Source organism: Corythoichthys intestinalis, chromosome 6, assembly GCF_030265065.1.
Source record: "Corythoichthys intestinalis isolate RoL2023-P3 chromosome 6, ASM3026506v1, whole genome shotgun sequence".
Lineage (NCBI taxonomy): Eukaryota > Metazoa > Chordata > Actinopteri > Syngnathiformes > Syngnathidae > Corythoichthys > Corythoichthys intestinalis.
This window is the reverse complement of record NC_080400.1, coordinates 35133188-35151163: the sequence shown is the minus strand read 5'-3', so window position 1 is coordinate 35151163 and position 17976 is coordinate 35133188. Positions and strand designations below refer to the sequence as shown.

Here is a 17976-nt window from a genome sequence, read left to right as displayed (position 1 = left end):
CTCCCCGTTCTTGTTATCATTTTGACGCCACGGGGTAAGGAGGGAGTTGAAAATCCGTGTTGCCCAACGACAGCCCCAAAACATTACCATCACTGCTCTAGAGGTGATCTGCAAGGAGGAATGGGCCAAAATACCAGCAACAGTGTGTGAAAAGCTTGTGAAAAGTTACAGAAAACGTTTGGCCTTCGTTATCGCCAACAAAGGGCACATAACAAAGTATTGAGATGAACTTTTGGTATAGACCAAATACTTATTTTCCACCATGATTTGCAAATAAATTCTTTAAAAATCAAACAATGTGATTTTCTGGTTTTTTTCCCAAATTCTGTCTCTCATGGTTGACGTTTACGCACGTTGACAATTACAGGCCTAATATTTTCAAGTGGGAGAACTTGCACAATTAGTGGTTGACTTAATACTTATTTGCCCAACCGTAGCTTCTGCTATGGTGTTCCATAGGGATGCAATGATACAGTTAAGTCACGGTTCGGTACGATTTTCGATACCGGGGAAACAATTTTCGATTCAATTAAATACATTTAATGCTCTGAAAAAAATTACAATCGTATTTTTTGTTCCGTTTTTTTTTTTTTTTTTGTTTGTTTTGTTTTTTTGCTAACGAGCAAAAATTCAATTGCCATCATATAAACATGCATTTTAGTGCATAATATTTATGTGCTGAAAAGAGCACTTCTTACTGATCTGAAGAAATTTTGTATAAAAGTGCTGAGAACAATCTTTACTGTTTGTAAAGTGAGGCGGGGGACACTGTTGATTGCTACAGCTCTCTAAGCAGCTAGGTTTACTACATGAGCATAACATCCTATTTGTGGTCCGAATCCGTCTGTGTCACGTATTGAATTAACAATATTTGCAGCATTATCTATAGTCACTGGTAAGGATTGATTTGGCCTGCTTAACTCCCATTCAGTCATGGCGGTTTATAATTCATCGATATAGTATATGGACTACGTGTCCCATAATCACTCTGGGCTCACGTAGCCAATGGCACGGGACGTAGCACATCTAGTTTGCTATTTCATGATATCATGATATGTGCGCGAATTAAAAAAGTTAGCAAACGCCACAGAATTCACGTCTGCTCATTACTGCACAACACCAGCATATGACATTTGACTTTCATAAACAGGACAATTTGAAGCACAGCGCTCTTAATTGACCACTCAATGTTCATCATGTCCGTTGTCAAAGCGAGGTTGTTCGTAGCGGCCAAGTCGGTAACAATGTTTTGGCGCACCTCGTTGTAAATATCCGGAAGTGCACGCACGACTTTCCACCTCCATGATGAAACGTTCTTTGTCCATGTTCACTGGTGTTTAAACCGTTAATAAGACACTGGGCTGTTGACTCCAGGCCTGGATCGGCCCATTTTGATGGATGCGCCCCCAGCAAAAATAGAAAATCGCCTAAACCATTCGGCGGGCTCCGGCACGCCAGAGATGGTGTGCAGTCAATCCGGAGCACTGACGTTGCCGGTATAGGTTGAACAATAGGATATAATGGGAACGGATTGGCTCCGGCGCCATTTTTTGCCGGACCTGGAACGAAATGCATTTTGCGTAGTTGGTAACAAGGAATCCGAAGTTTTAACAGCACGTCTGCCGCACGCGTGCACGTAATCGCAGCGGAAAAATTGCCGCCTTCATTTTTATTTATCGTGCGATAAATGGACTTATTGCATATTGCGACAGACTTAGTTACTAATACATTAATTTAAATCTTAAATTCTGTATTTTCAACAATTATTCAGTGTCTGAAAATTGACACAAATTTACATTGACAGCAATACAGATAGAAGAAAAATGATCAGTCTACATTATTCCTAAATCGTATTTTTCTATTCATTCTAATTCCTTCAAGCATATAGTGGGGAGAACAAGTATTTGATACACTGCCAATGGGTTTTCCCATTGACTGTGTATCAAATACTTGTTCTCCCCATTGTACATGTTCTCTCCTTAAAAATACATAGAATGGAATTGGAATCAATTCCTACACTCTTATTTTCAGGATTGGACGCTGAATTGATGTGAATGCCACAACCACCATCTACGGTACTTAGATTATGCTTGGGTTAATGTTAAACTGACCATGTGGGATAAAAACTGGTCGCTCAGGGCACAGAGCAGGGAGAGATTGCGCATCAGCATATTTGCAATTTATATGCGCAAGGAATTGAAATGGCGAGAAAAAGGAGTACTTGAAAAGATGAGACAAAATGGCCACCCTTCTAAGATTCTTTGCAGATATCTCTCATTTCTTAAATTGTGGATACATAAAAGAAAATGAAAGAAAAACCACATGATGAATAATGATGAAGTATGACCTAGACAGAAACTAAAAGAACACTTCATGATCATGTCCAGCTCCATGTGCCGTATGAGTGGTGAAGTCAGTGCAGGTGGCTTGCTGTGTGAGTGAGCACATGTTGCATGAATAAAAGAACAAAGCACTGACATTAAAAATTCTCATTTTAAAAGGGGCCGTCCGTTCCCTGTTTCAGCAGCAGCAGCAGAAGCAAAAGGTGTAAGCAGAATGAAAATAGATTCTCAATAACACCCACCACATTCTCATCGTAATTATAACACAAAGAGGAACGGGGGCAGTGAAGAAAGGAGGTGAATATTGGGATTATCAGGATTATTTCAGACAACATAATATAGATGTTGACTCTATAGTCTAAAATTTTAGATCAATACTGTACCGGTAGAGTGCAGAGTAACTCTTCCAGTTGAGTAGGTTTGTCTCTACTTATACCTTTTGAATAAAGCACCTTGTAACATTATGGACCCTATACCTTGATGTTTTATCGAATGTTTTACAGTTGAAAGGTGGAAAAGCGCTGTATAAGTATAACACCATAATATAACAAAAATAACTTCATTGTAAAATGTTGGCATTTAGGGGGAAATGCCCATCATGCATACAGTATACCAGTATAATGCAATATTATTGTCATTATTTACGGTGCTTAACAAAAACAGGTCAAGCAGCAACTACACAATGCATAAGGTTTATCCCGCTGCTGCACTAAATTAACAGCATTGGAAAGTATCAAAATTTCAATACACAAGCATGTAGAAAATCTTCAATCAAAATTATATTTTGAAAATCTGGAAAATGAAAAAAAAAAAAATTGTTTTACACACATTTCCTCTATTTGGATTGTATATGAAAACCTTTTGTTATTGTATTTCTGCTCTACAGCTGCCATGATGCATACAGAGATACATGGTGGTGCTGTATTGGTATACAGTGGTAAAAGGTAAATACAGCCACCTAGTGGCATCACATGTATCCCCCGCCACGGTGAGGCAAAGTGGAGCATTTGATTTGAGCTAAGTCAGAGTGTAGGCTATAGAATGAAAGGAGAACAGTATGTATTGAATGCTTAACACACACACACACATTACATATACAGTATATTATACTATATAATATTAATATTATATCATATTATATTATGTACATACATACATACTAGGGATGGGAATATCAACTTATTTCCCTGCCGATTAGTTACAGATTTTATTTGCGGTTAGTCGACTTGTCTATAAACAAGAAAACTCAATTTAATAAACATATAAAATAAAAATTTTAAAATGCAAACGTTTTGTGTATTTACAAGCTATTTTAGCCCAACCATTTAGGACAGGTTGTTTATTCTTATTTGTGCTTGATGTAACAAAAACTGGCATGGCTCAGTGATAGAGTGATTTTTTTTTTCTCATTCCAGAGGTTGTGGGTTGGATTCTCCACTCTGATGACCTTGTCTAAGTATCCTTGAGCAAAATACTAAACCTCACGTTGCTCCTGGTGCTGCATCACCAGTAGGTAGATAAGGATATAGTGTGAAGCACTTTAAGGGGCTTAAAAGGTGGAAAGGCACAATACAAGTGTAACTTCATTTACCATAAGCATTTAACCCAGTACTTCTCAAATAGTGGGGCGCGCCCCCCCAGGGGGGCGCAGAGCGATGCCGGGGTGGCGCGTGTGACCTCGGGGAACATGCTTTTTTTTTTTTTTTTTTTTCGTACTAGAATAAAGTGTACTTGCACATCCACTCAGTGGGTGGCAGTGGCGCTCTCATTTTCAAAGTGCGCGCAGTATTTTTGAAGTAAGCAAGAGCACACGGAAGAGACTCATGAATGAAGAGCTGGAGAGCTGTGCGCCGTTTTCGAAAGCCGTTTTTCCGGCCGGACTCACGCAGCGACCCACTGTCTTCTCCGGTTCTCACGTGTCCGCCCGAAAAGTGCCATTTTCGCTTTGGGATCGTCACGACGACCGCCCTCACCTACGGTTCTCCCTCGGCCGCCGAGAATGCGCTTTTTTCGGGCCGTTTGCCTTTTGGCTTTGACATTTAATACAGTGGTAGACGAGGAAAGACCACTGTTTACTGTGTCTAAAAATGATTATAGCGGACAGCCGGAAGCCAAATCAAGTAAGACGCCACTTAAAGACATTAGACCTCAATCTCATTGATAAGCTGCTTGGTTGTTTTTCAGCGAAAACGTGCCGAATATTGCCAACAATCGTCCCGCTTTGTCAGTGTTATATCAGTAAACCAGTGAGCACTGTTAGCATGCTCAGTGCAATATAACCCAACGTCATTGCAAACTGGAGGTGATACTGGGAGCTGCGAAAATAAAAACTGTCCTTCTGTCCAAAGACACTTTTTTTTCTTCTATTGAGGTTTGTTTTTTGAATTCAATTTGAATTTGTTAGTATTTACTGATTTTATTTTTCAGTATCAAATGGTAAAAAATGTACCTTGAGTGTATTTTTACTGTTTGGATGTGATTTTTTTTTTTTTTTTTAATTCAGGCAAATTGCTGCGTGTTAAGTTTTTTCTGTTACAAACAAAACAATGTTAATAAAGTTATACTTTATAAGTTGATCTCTGTTATTTTCTCTAATAGAAAAAAAGGATACAATGTGAGGCAGAGGCATACTTATAATAGTAATAGACAAATGATACTATTTACAGTGGTGGCAGAGTTTGGGGGGGCGCGAAACATTTATGTCTTCCTTGGGGGGGCGTAACAGAAAATAATTGAGAAGCACTGATTTAACCAAACAGGATAGGGTGAATACTAGCGAGGGGCACGTCTGCACTGGAGCCGAAGTAACCCAGTTTTAAATGGCTTTTTTCCTATCGGCCAGTTGGATTTAAAAACAAACAAACAAACAAACAAACAAAACTAGGGGTGTCAAACGATTAAAATTTTTAATCGAGTTAATTACAGCTTAAAAATTAATTAATCGTAATTAATCGAGATTAATCGCAATTCAAACCATCTATAAAATATGCCATATTTTTCTGTAAATTATTGTTGGAATGGAAAGATAAGACACAAGATTAATATATCCATTCAACATACGGTACATAAGTACTGTATTTCTTTATTATAACAATAAATTAACAAGATGGCATTACCATTATTAACATTCTGTTAAAGCGATCCATGGATAGAAAGACTTGTAGCTCTTAAAAGATAAATGCTAGTACAAGTTATAGAAATTTTATATTAAAACCCCTCTTCATGTTTTCGTTTTAATAAAATTTGTAAAATTTTCAATCAAAAAATAAACTAGTAACCCGCCATTGTTGATGTCAATAATTACTTACACAATGCTCATGGGTGCTGACACCTATAAAATCAGTCGCACCCAAGCGCCAGCAGAGGGCGCCAAAACTCTGAAAAACACAAGTACACATTTCACTGTACTGTCATTTTAATCTGTTTGTGCGGGGCATTTGTGCGTTAATTGCGTCAAATATTTTAACGTGATTAATTTAAAAAATTAATTACCGCCCGTTAACGCGATAATTTTGACAGCCCTAAAAAAACATCGATATATGTGAAATTTCCGTATATACTGTAGGCGCCGTTAATAGAACCACATACGGATTACAACAAGCACTTGAATATTTAGCCATATTTACAGATAAAAATATTCACAATAAACACACAATAAACAAATATATGATCCAAAAAAGCAAGCGAAGCACTAAGATTCACTGTACAAAAATTGTGTAGGTGTGTTTACTGGGTGCCTACACCAAGCGAGATGGTGCCATTGATGGTGCCAGTGCCATTGCCACTTTAAGTCAAGCTGTTCGCAGCACATCAGTGAGTAATCATATCAATAATTTTCCCAGTACATACTTCTCTAGTACATACTTCTTGACACTGCTCAGAAAAGTGACACAAAGGTATCAGCCATCAGCTTCAACCCAAAGTCTTAAAAGTAACTAATATCTTTAGTTGTATTGAAACACTGCATCTGTTATTGAATTAACTGCATATAAATCATGCAGTTAATTCAATTTGGTCCTATTTTTAAGCACGCTAATTGATCAATAATTGCAATTTTGTTTGAACAAACAACAAACAAAAAAAAATTTTTTTTTTTTTTTGGGTGAATTTTCTCCCAAATTATTGTAGGAAATGCTGGCAAAAAGGTGGAATTGTACCCTGACTCTGGCCCATTGTCAGCTGAGTCAGCTGGCTCCACCACGCCCGCTACACCCCGAGGATAGGCTGTATAGAAAACGAATGAATAAATTAACAAATTAAAACTAAATTACACAATAAGTGGTTAGGCTTAATGCTAGGAGGTAAGCTTTTTCCTTAGTGATATCCGTTTATTATATTTGTGTGCGTGCAACTGCTGATGAATTTGAGAAGAGGTAATATTTGTACATAGAGAACGTTCAGCTCCGGGGAATGCTTGCAGTCTAAAAAACGTAGTTTATAAAAGCAAAACAAAATCAAAACACAAGTACACACTATGCTCTTCATACGTGAGACATTCGGCACTACAAAATAACATGACAGCATGGGTACTGAAGAAACCATTCTATATGACAGAACTGTAGTATGGAAGTAAATTGATCAATCATATTCCAAAATTCGATGGAATACAAGCCGAGATGAAGAAATACAGTACGGAACAACTCCACTGCGAATTTCTATCTGTCGACCATCAGTGCTTGTTACCACAGCGAAAACCGCGTTTGCAACAAAAGGCCTATATTATGTACGTCTACACAGTGTTTGGCTTCAGGGCCACATTTGGACCCAGGCTGTCTCTTCAGCCAATTTAAATATGATGATGCCACCCAAAATATTAATGATCAGTCAAGAAGAAGCATGACCATAACCCTGGCTACTTGATCTGGTTGCTACGCCATTATCACCTACAAGGCTCTGACAAGACGCCACTTGAGCTATTTTTGAACCTTGTGAATGATGAACGTCACTTATGGAGACAGAGCAACAAGGGTTTGAGCATTGATTCAATCTACAAAGCCTTCACAATGGAAAATTGTTCAGCAGAATGCCATGGAACTACAAAACGTTCATACAGCTGCTACTTGCTACCTCTGAAATTACAAGACTGTGTATATAGTTAATAGGAAATTATTAGCCGTGGGATATACAGTCATGTGAAAAAATTAGGACACCCTATGGAACACTGTGTGTTTTCTAACATATTTGGTCATACGTATATTTAATATCAATTTTAATAATCTTGAGAGATTCAAGTAATCGAACTAAACAGTTAAAACTGAATAAAAGATTTTTTTTTTCTCAATAACTTTTTGTAAAATGTTATTTAAATATATGCAATTTCTGTTGAATAAATTAGCACCACATTCAATCCCACTTAAAATGGCTAAAATCACACACAGGGGTATCACATCAGAAGAAAATAAAGGCCAGACTGAAGTTTGCCAGACTGAATGTAGACAAAGACAAGGACTTCTGGTTCTTTGGACAGATTAATCTTAAAATTAAATTATTTGGACACCAGAACAGAGGACATGTTTGGTGTAAACCCAATACAGCATTTCATGAAAAGAACCTGATACCAACTGTGAAGCATAGAGGACCTGGCCAGCTCACCATCATAGAATCCACCATGAATTATAACGTGTATCAGAGGGTGCTTGAGGAACATGTGAGATCATCTGTGAAAAAATTAAAGCTGAAGCGAAACTGGACCCTACAACGTGATAACATACTAGTAAATCCATTAAAGTAATGGCTGAAAAGGAAGAAATTGAGAGTCTTCTGCGTTGAGGAGTGGGGCAAACTTTCTTCAGACCGATGTCAAAGGCTGGTAGATGGTTCCAAAAAGCGTCTCACTGAAGTTATTTCAGCCAAAGGGTGTAACACTTGCTATTAGGTGGTAGAGTGTCCTAGGTTTTTCCTCAGTTAGAATATGCATTTTTGTTGATATATTTAGTTTAATGTTAATTTAGGTTGTTTACCTGCAATTAAATCAATTTATTTTCCAGAGGTAAAGGAAAAAACATGATCAGACATTCATATGTGAACATTTCTAAATAATGAACTGATTATTTCATTGGACGTCCTAATTTTTTCACATGACTGGATTTATTGAATATCTAGAGCTATTTTTTCAATTTTTATTTTTTTAATAATTCAGCCTATTTAACAACAACCTTGTTTCAGTCTCAGCACTTTCTCTTTTCAGTTCACCATCACCATAAAAATAACCATTTTCTCCTCTCAAAGAACCCCAACCATTCTAACATTAAAATAAAGAAGTGTAATAGGCCTCAATGTTTATAATAAACTAGTATTTTTTTCTTTCATAGAAAACGTGAACCTATAAGTTAAATACAATTGAACTGTACTTGGGCCATTGTTCCGTTACATAACACTAGTTGGAGCCCGCACACCACTAGGTAGTACACCACACGTTGACAATATATTTGATTTATGGCATAACTGTTCAATGTTGGCATATCATTATATCCTACCTTTGAGGTTTCCATATCAGTTTCTTCCACTTCCTTTGCTTGGCCTATCGGTGAGGGTACAGAAAAGTAAGTGAATATATAAATATAAATAGAAGCTAGTCTTGATGCGTATATAGTCTTCGAACAGCTAAAAAAGCAATTTAGAATTAATTGGTTAAGAGATTGTTAGACTGTCATATTCTTACTTCATTTTTTCCCTCAGAATCACACCACATACAGTATTCACAGTGCTAAAGATAGAGGAATAAGAGCCAGATTTTCTGTCAGCTCTTAGTAAGATCTCACACAAAATGACATGCATTTGTGGTTGTTGAATTGCATGTAGAGTACAAAGTAACACAGCCCCTTTCACTCCATTGACAGCGACTCGATAATAGACACCCACACATCATGAATCTACAGTATGATCACTGATCACAACCCATCAACGGCTACATACTTATTCCTTTAGTTTTTTTTTTTTTTTTTTCTTAAATTATTTTTCTCTGCCAAACTAGACCGTGACATTTAATTCTGCAATCATGGATGTGTCAAAATCATCACCAGATTATTCACACAATAGTGAAGCTAAAGATGGGAATTAGTGTAGTTTGTGATTACTTTACGAAGACTGGGAGGGGAAGGATATTTTTCAATTACCAAAATTATTTAATAATAATAATAATAGTAATAATAAATTTTATTTGAAGGTGCCTTTCTTGCCCTCAAGGTCGCTGTACAATTATTAAAAAGACAGACAAATTAAAGACTAAAAAATGTGTGTCTTGCACCCCACTGAAGTGGCTAGAAGGTATATGGTAGATATGAAAGACAACACTAACATGTAACTTGTTGTTTTTGTGGAACAAATGTATCACAGAGGATTAAATTGGTCAGTAAGGGGCTGTTTACATGGTGACGCTCCGAGAATACGACATATTTTATGTTTGCATTTACATGGTTCCGTCTTGGTTCTGTCTCCATTCAAATAATGTCGCCATTCCCTGTGAAAATGATGTAGTATATTTGCCAGGTGCAGTGCAGTTTTACAAGATGACAGCTAATAATGAACTTCCTTGACAACAACCTCCTCAGCCCGGAAGACAACATATCCACCCACCCCAGGCAATGGCGTCTACGCGGTTTCTTCTTTTGCTTCAAAAGGCACAAAAAGGCAAACATAAAATATATTAAAATTATAAGTATTACAGGAACAGTAAATTAAAGCCGATGTCCCACTATATTTGCTGTTTTGAATGTTTACTAGTAGCGACTGCGCATGCCCAAAGTGACATGTGCGAGTGCTGACGTCATCGGCGTGAGAGCGTTCCATTGATATTGTTGCGGCACAATCCCTGAAATGGAATTGTTCCGCTTTGGAGGCCGGAGTCAAAAGTTTGTGTCTTCCATTTTCGCTGTCACCGTGTAAAACCGAGGCTATTCTGCAACACAATTGTTGCGTCTTGTGTCGGAGCATCACCATGTAAAAGACCCCTCGGTAATGTCAGTATGCTCATCATCAAAAAAACCATGTAAGAAAAAATATAACTTATATTGATCAGTCAATTTAAAGAACCAATATTATTTATTTATTACTACTGTATTTAAACTAATTACAGTATATGGCATGGTTGACAAAACTGAAACATATAGAAGTTAAAAAAAAAAAAAAAAAAAAAAAAAAAACACGAAGTCCAGTAAGTTTGATGTTTGGCCCCTTTTTCAAAAACAGTGGTTAAAACGAGTAACCTTTTGATGTCACAAAGACTGAGCTCTACCCTCCAACTTAAAGATCCCACCTTTCCTACCTAAACACATTGAATGAGCATCGCTGTAGCCAAGGACAGTTAGGCTGTGCCAGTGTTGACGCTAAGAGGTGTGGCGGCTTAAACCGTCGCTGGGTGTCAGCATCAGTAGTGTGTCTCCAAAAAGTCTTGCATGTTGTGCAACCCTACTATAGTTTACACGTAATGCCCGTGGCAGAGCCTATGTGAGAGTTGGATAAATTCTATTTATGATGGTGACGGAAGGCTTTGCCAGCATTGTTATAAATGTGGCTGGAGCTGTACCAACCATTTGAGAAAACATAAAAAACAACAACAATAAATTAAAAAAGACATATGAAAATGTAACTTATTTTTTCGGACTATAAGTCGCAGTTTTTTTCATAGTTTGGCTGGGGGTTCGAATTATACTCAGGAGCGACTTATGTGTGAAATTATTAACACATTATGATTTCATTTCACATGTTATTTTTGTGTTTTGGAGAGACTCTGATGGTTTGGTGAATTTGTTAGCATGTTCTTTATTCTATAGTTATCTAAATAATTCTTAATAACTATGGCCACGTTTGCGGTCTGCCTTTGGCAACGTGTGTTCAATTGTATTATTTAATTTTTTATATTGAAATGTACTGTATGCTTTTAGTTTGTAGCGCTTTTACGCCCAAGTGGGGGCGCACTTGCACTTGTTTACGTGAAGAAGAGCGCTCACACGCCAGAAGAAGACTGACAGCTGACCGTCTGAGCCAGTGGGCGAGAGAGAAAGAGAGAGAGAAACACGGCTGCGAACCTACGTACATTGTTTATGCTTGAAAATTATCTCTACAGTGGCAACGCCTGTGTGTATCATCTTTTCTGTTGTTGTTGTGTTTTCCGCCCGCGATCGGACACTTAGAGCCAGTTGTGTGGTTGTTTGAACGATGTGCTAATGCTAGCGAACGCATGCTAACGGTTTGTGTCATTGCTGTAATAGCAGCTAATTATCATTTATTTACGTTGATGCAAACCTGTTTGGTATCGAGGATGAAATTGATTTGTATTATTTCTATTTTTAGTTTCACTCTTCAAATGATGGTGTCATAACGACGGCCAAAATAAAGTCAGCAAATTACACGGACATCAAGCATCCTCATTTGGGAGTTTAGCTCGCTGTATAGCCAGGACCGAGCCGTAGCGTCCTGGTGAGGACAGTATATTCGCATTTCGGTGTTCATGCATCATGTAACGTTATCATACTGTACACTTATTCGACATGTTGTTCTCTTTTGTATTTTCTATATTGAATTGCCTTTCAAGATGACATATCTGTTCTATGTGTTGGCTTTTATCAAGTAAATTTCCCCCAAAAATGCGACTTATATATGTTTTTTTCCCTCTTCGTTGGGCATTTTATGGCTGCTGCGACTTCTACTCAGGTGCGACTTATAGTCCGAAAAATACGGTAATTAAAATGTTTACTTTCTTTGATAAAAACATTGTTTGAGAGTGTATAATGTGATACATTGCCAGGTTGCTGTTTAAACGCCAAGCTATAAAGCATTGCATAGTATTGTACGCCAATCCTTTTCCTGGTAAATTGGACCTGACTGATCCTATTTGTTGTTCAATCATTCAGCAGGAAGTAGCGACAGAAAACGAGCCATTTTACAAAAAGCCCTGTCAATACAGCAAAGAAGGTGCCTCTATTGTAAATAATTGAGGTGTTGCCATTACATTCAGTTTTACATTGTGACCTTAGATGATTAAAAACAATTTTAACTTGCGTTAAAAATTGTATAATATGTGGGTTTTAACTTTCATTCTTGTAGATATGTATCTGCATACAGGAGTGTGTATGTAAAATATCTTGTGGGCTAAGGGTGCAGAAGACATAACCATCAGTGCAATCAGCATTTGCTGATGACCTTACAATGTGAATTACATAGTGAGTCACCAGAGGCCTTGATGTGACTCAGCCGTGTAAGCCTTAACACACACGCACACACACATCGTACTCTAATACCAGACATTTATAATGTAGATACAGCAAACACTAACTATAAAGACAAGAAGTAAGTATATGTAAATAAGTATATATATATGAACAAATATTCAGGCAGGCTACATTAAAAGTTATCTGTTGTGGTGAATAGAGGTTTGTACAAATTTGAAGTTGAAAATAATTACATATGTAATAATATATATATAATGTTCAAAATGAGCGTAGATGAATTTCTCGACTAGTCAAAAAAACAGCAGAGGATGCATATAATTGAGGCCAACTGGTTTGCCAAACAGCTAGTAGAAAATAAAAGAACATATGCTTTTGTATTTCCCTGTGCTTATTGAGTAGTTAAAAAAAACATCTACATTGAGTTTGTTTGTTTGTTTTTTACAATGTACATCAAGTGTTCATGCATGATTTTGTTGATGTGATTGTCATACCTATACTACCCTAAATGTCTACAACAGGCCTCATTGAAATAGACATATACAGGCGCTCCAAATAGTGTGATTACATAGGGTTGCCTTGAATGAGTGTTATATTTTTCCAGAATTCATCTAGGTCGATTGTATGTATAATCTTCAACTTGCATGTTGGACATAGAGAGAGATCCCCCTTCATACTGAGATAGTTACAAGGACAATTTAATGCCAAGATGTTTTTTTTTTATCCAAACACTAAAAATTAAACCTCAACTAAATGGAGGGGAAATATTAGCGAATACACTTCAGAGTATCTGGTGGAGCAGAGTAGTTAGCATAAATGTAGGATTTTACCAAACGGCAACAGGAAAGGACAGCTAGCCAATAATATGTAGTACGGGCACTTTTTATTGTCTTTTTTGTTGTTGTTGTTGTTGATCTGATTTGAATTCAGATCAAATTAAAACGTAAAATTAACAATTGAATTTGTCTATATAAGACTTAAATCCTTATTTAATCTGTTTACGAATTAGATTAAAAAAAAAAAAAGTCAAATTTGCTTCAACACTATACTGCAGTGGAGGTATAATGTTTTTTTAACAGAACCGTATCTCTCAAGGTTAATAAGTTTATCTTTATTTAGTAAAATGAGCCAAAATGGCCATTTTATTTACAGGAATATTATCGCTAGCCAAAACATGTAAATTTAATACTGTGCCTCCCTTTGTTATATTACAATTAAAGTAACTCCTGACTTTAATATTCTACTCTCGACAAGGGGCTACTCATGCACCCAAGTAAACAAAAGGTAACAGAAATCCAACCTGACCTTCTGTTTGTGCATGGTGAACAGGTGGACACCATCCTGGCCTCTCTTCTAGCTCTCATGGCCTCTTTTCAATCACTTCAATTCTGCTCTTTTGTTGTCACATGTCCAGAAAGCATCACCAAGCCTCATAACGGCCCTACACCGCCTCCACATGCAAAAATGAGCTCGCAGTTGACCACAAATCCAAAGGATGCAGAAATGATTCACCTGTCTTCTTTAAACTGGCTGTTAGAAAACCAGAGGATGTTGTGACATCAAGGATGCTTCTGCTTCAGCACAAATGCATTCAAAGAAAAGCTGTTCTTGTCATCTTATAGGTGTCATTAGAACGGTAAAAAAATAGCTGATATAAGAGTTTTAAGAAAAAGAAAGCCAGTGGCTCATGCGGGGAACAACCTCAATTCCAAACTCATCAGTTCAAATGTGAGCCGCTGATGCATGGATGAGCAGTCGAATGAGGGAGGACGGCTCTAGGATGCGAGCGCTCTGATTGGCTGGCAGGCGATGGTGTGTGTGTGGGAAGGCCCCTTTGGTAGGCTCACAGAGAATAGTTATGCTCGATAAGGGTGGTCCTTCACCTCCTTTCATCCCCTCCTGGATTCATCCACCTCCATCCCTCTCCCTCGCCTTTCCTTCGAAGGCCAGCAAAGCAGATAAAACTAGGCTGCAACCACATAACCAAATTCATCATTTTCCGACGTAACTACCCTGGTTAAGCCCGTGACCCAATTTCACCAAGACATGCTCTTACATCATGGCCATAAAATCATGCTGAGCTTGTGTGCAGCTGCAGCTAGACCCGCTGAGTGAGTGTTCAGAGCTCACTGAGGAGGATCCAAACATTTCAAACAAAACACGGCAGATGTTTCTTAGCATCAACAACCCCTTTTACCCGACACTTCATTAGATAAACTAACACTATTGAATGGTAACCAAAAGATAGGTGAATTATACTTTGTAGCTGTAAAAAGATTGGTTTTGGTTTACACTTTAAACAGGAGTATTTATTTTTCATGGTTTTTATTATTCTTAATTTGCAGTGCCGCAAAACTACCACTAGTTAACAAAAAAAATCTGTTGTGCAAAACCATGTAAAAAATGTTCAGCGAGGATGTCATTTCACTTCATAAGCAAGAATATGGATACAAAAAGATAGCAAAAGGATCAAAAATTTCAAGACACAATTGGGAGCATAGCCTGCAAGTTTAAAGCTAAAGGCTACTGGGTGTGGTCGAAAGAGGCTACGGTATGCAACTGCTGTGTGATACCTGAAGCAAAAGGTGAAGAAAAATCCCCGGGTGACAGCTGAGGAACTATGACAGGACATGTCATAGGAAGGTATTCTGGTTTTATCCCAGACAATAAGATAGATACTACGAAATGATGGCTTCCATGCAAGAACTCCCACATGCGCCCCCTTGCTGACACCAAAGCACAAGAAGTATGCCAAAAACCATGTGGACAAACAACAAAGGTTTTGGGATACTGTTATCTGGAGTGATGAGACTAAACTGGAACTTTGTGGGCCAATGGATCAACGGTACGTGCGCAGGAGAAAGAATGATGCCTACAAAGAAAAGAACACTCTATCTACCGGTCTGTCATGCCCTGGGGTTGTTTTGCTTCTTCAGGTACAGGGAATCTTCAGCATGTGCAAGGTATTATGAATACAGTTTAATATCAGGAGATCTTGGATGCAAATGTCATTCAGTCATTGACAAAGCTAAGGCTTGGGTGAGGTTGGATTAGACAATCACAAACATTTTAGGGGGATGGCAAATATTCGCACTTTTTCGCCATTCATGGCAAGGTTATGTTCCCGTCTTGCAAAAATAGGCAATATAAAGTAAAAAAAAAAAAAAAAAAAAAATCTACCTGCCAGCTCGTGTCCCTAATGAAGACAATTGTTATAGAAAAATGTATAGATATGAATCAATTCACAAAATATATTGTTAACATAATTTAAAGTACTGTATTATTTTTAAAATCACTCAACATGCAGAATGTTTTTGTGAGGCTCCGTCCAGACTACAAAGATCAGATTATGCTGACCTCTGTCAGTGAAGCAAGCACCTCTCCAACCTAAAACAGAGATCGATAATGCTGCAATCGAGACTGCGGAAGAACAAAAAGGATATTAAAAGGAAAGACTATCAGGGGGAAAAAATTTTTGATTAATATCTACCAAACAGCAAATATACTGTATATATATAAATATGTACAGTACTGTATATAAAACACTTTAAATAAGTATAAACACTGCCCTTCAAATGCATTCAACTCCTGAATGAGTGCAACCCAGAGGCTTCCAAGCACTCTATCGGCCATTCAATTTAACATGCATTATTCAGGCCCTGAATTACTGTAGTATAGTCATCAATTTTTGTCTGGACCACTAAGACCTGTAGTTGCATTGAGGTCATAAAGGATGCAGAAAACAAATATGAGAGGTATAACCTCATTCGAATTAATTTATAAATACATTGTAGATACATTTTAGCCATCTTAATCAGCAACAGGGAAAGAAATACTGTAATTTATGTTCGAGTAAAAACAGTTTTCAAAATGGACTGCATTTGTCTTTTATCACTAAACATGTTTTCAATTAATATAAGGTAAATGTTGCAGCGTCACAGAAAAACGTATACAGCCTATCCTTATACCTGTAGAAAGTGTGTAATTTCAGCATGATTTGAAAACAATGCAGAAAAGATTGCTAGCAAGAGCTTCTTCTTCTGCAAAGGAAATCTGTTTCACATGCAGTGTAGCATTTACGTGTTCAATTCTTGACCGAGCATTTTGATATATGAATATCACTGCACATGGAATTAAAGCATTTCTTTACCCAGCAGGAGCTATCCAACATTCCCATTTCAAATATAAATTTTTTAAGAATCAGTCAAGACCTAATACTGTAGCTATACAACAAGGTATTGTATAGTATGAACTGACAACCGTATATCTCACTCTGGCCGCATTAATAAATATCCATATTGTGTTGATTAGGAATGCTTATCATAAATCACAGATATCACAGAATCACAGAATATTTTTGCACCAGAGTTTGAGTCATCTGCCGATACCAAGTACCGCGCCAATACATCAGCAATTTATTAATGAGAAGAAAAAAATCACATACAAATATGAAACATTTCCATACTTTCAGACATTATCATTCTTTATGATGCTATCTTAATGGTAGTTTCTTGTGACAGCTATAGCATAACATTTTCCTACTGGCGGTGTTTATTTCCACTTCTGTCATTTTCGGTGGTATTGTAATGTTACCTGATAGAAAAAAAAATTTTTTTTTTTGTTTCTTTTGATGATATCCTTGTACATTTTTTACCATTAGCACAGTGGCCACTAACTTAAAATTTTAGGAGCGCAAGCAAAAGATTCCGGGGCCCACACTGTACATCAACATGCAAAGTTTTCCTAAAACTGTCACTGTTTAACCGATAAATACTTTCATAATAAATGCTTAAAACTACAAACTTATGAATCTATATTTTATTCTCTGTCACCTTGACATCAACCAGTAAACTACTTAGAATTGAAGTTAATGTGAGAATTTTATTCTATTTCTGTCGCTGTCACTACAACCAATCAGCTATGGATTTAGTGATCGACAAATCACCTGCGAGGACACTGGCCAACCTGGAAATTGACATCCACAAGCCACACTTTGTCAACATGAGGGAGCATATCATTTTAGCAGTGTGCGACCAGCACATACTTTATGATACCTCTCGGCATGATTTTTAGGACATAAATAAAAAAGCAACAGTATGCAAAGTTGTTGGCGCTCAAAAAAGACCGGAAATGTTAAAATGCCCTCCAAATTCATAGCTAATCAGAGACGAGCGATGACACACAGGCAAAGGGAGGTGCATGTCGCTGTCGCTTGCATCGCGCCCTGTGTGTTGGCTTTCAGCTCAACACCGATGACTCACATTTCGCCATCGCCTCCTTTGTGTCGAGCCCCTGACCCGCTCCATACATCACCCACCTCCACTTTCTTTTTGCACTGTTGTATTTTCCCTTAGCAAAGCATCTTACCAGATTACCGCCATCTACTAGTGGATCTAATCATGAAGGAGTTCGTCAACAAAAACAACAAAAAGAAAAACTAGCAACGTTACTGGTCGCGGATGTCCGAG

At 37.5% G+C, this 17976-nt stretch overlaps 1 protein-coding gene across 8 annotated transcripts in view; it reads right to left on the bottom strand.

Moving 5' to 3' along the window:
• gramd1bb (GRAM domain containing 1Bb) overlaps positions 1 to 17976 on the bottom strand; it is a 190648-nt gene that overhangs the window by 86086 nt on the left and 86586 nt on the right. Inside the window, exons 1-3 of one of the 8 annotated variants that reach the window (XM_057838132.1) lie at positions 14021 to 14222; positions 13814 to 13958; positions 8819 to 8862 (exon numbers count right to left, since the gene is read on the bottom strand). The exons of 6 other annotated variants lie outside the window; for them this stretch is intronic. In XM_057838132.1, coding sequence (XP_057694115.1) covers positions 8819 to 8862; positions 13814 to 13828 — 59 coding nt within the window. In that variant the 5' untranslated portion in view covers positions 13829 to 13958; positions 14021 to 14222. Of the gene's footprint in view, positions 1 to 8818; positions 8863 to 13813; positions 13959 to 14020; positions 14223 to 17976 lie in introns of those variants that run through there. One more of the 8 variants, XM_057838135.1, reaches the window with a different exon arrangement.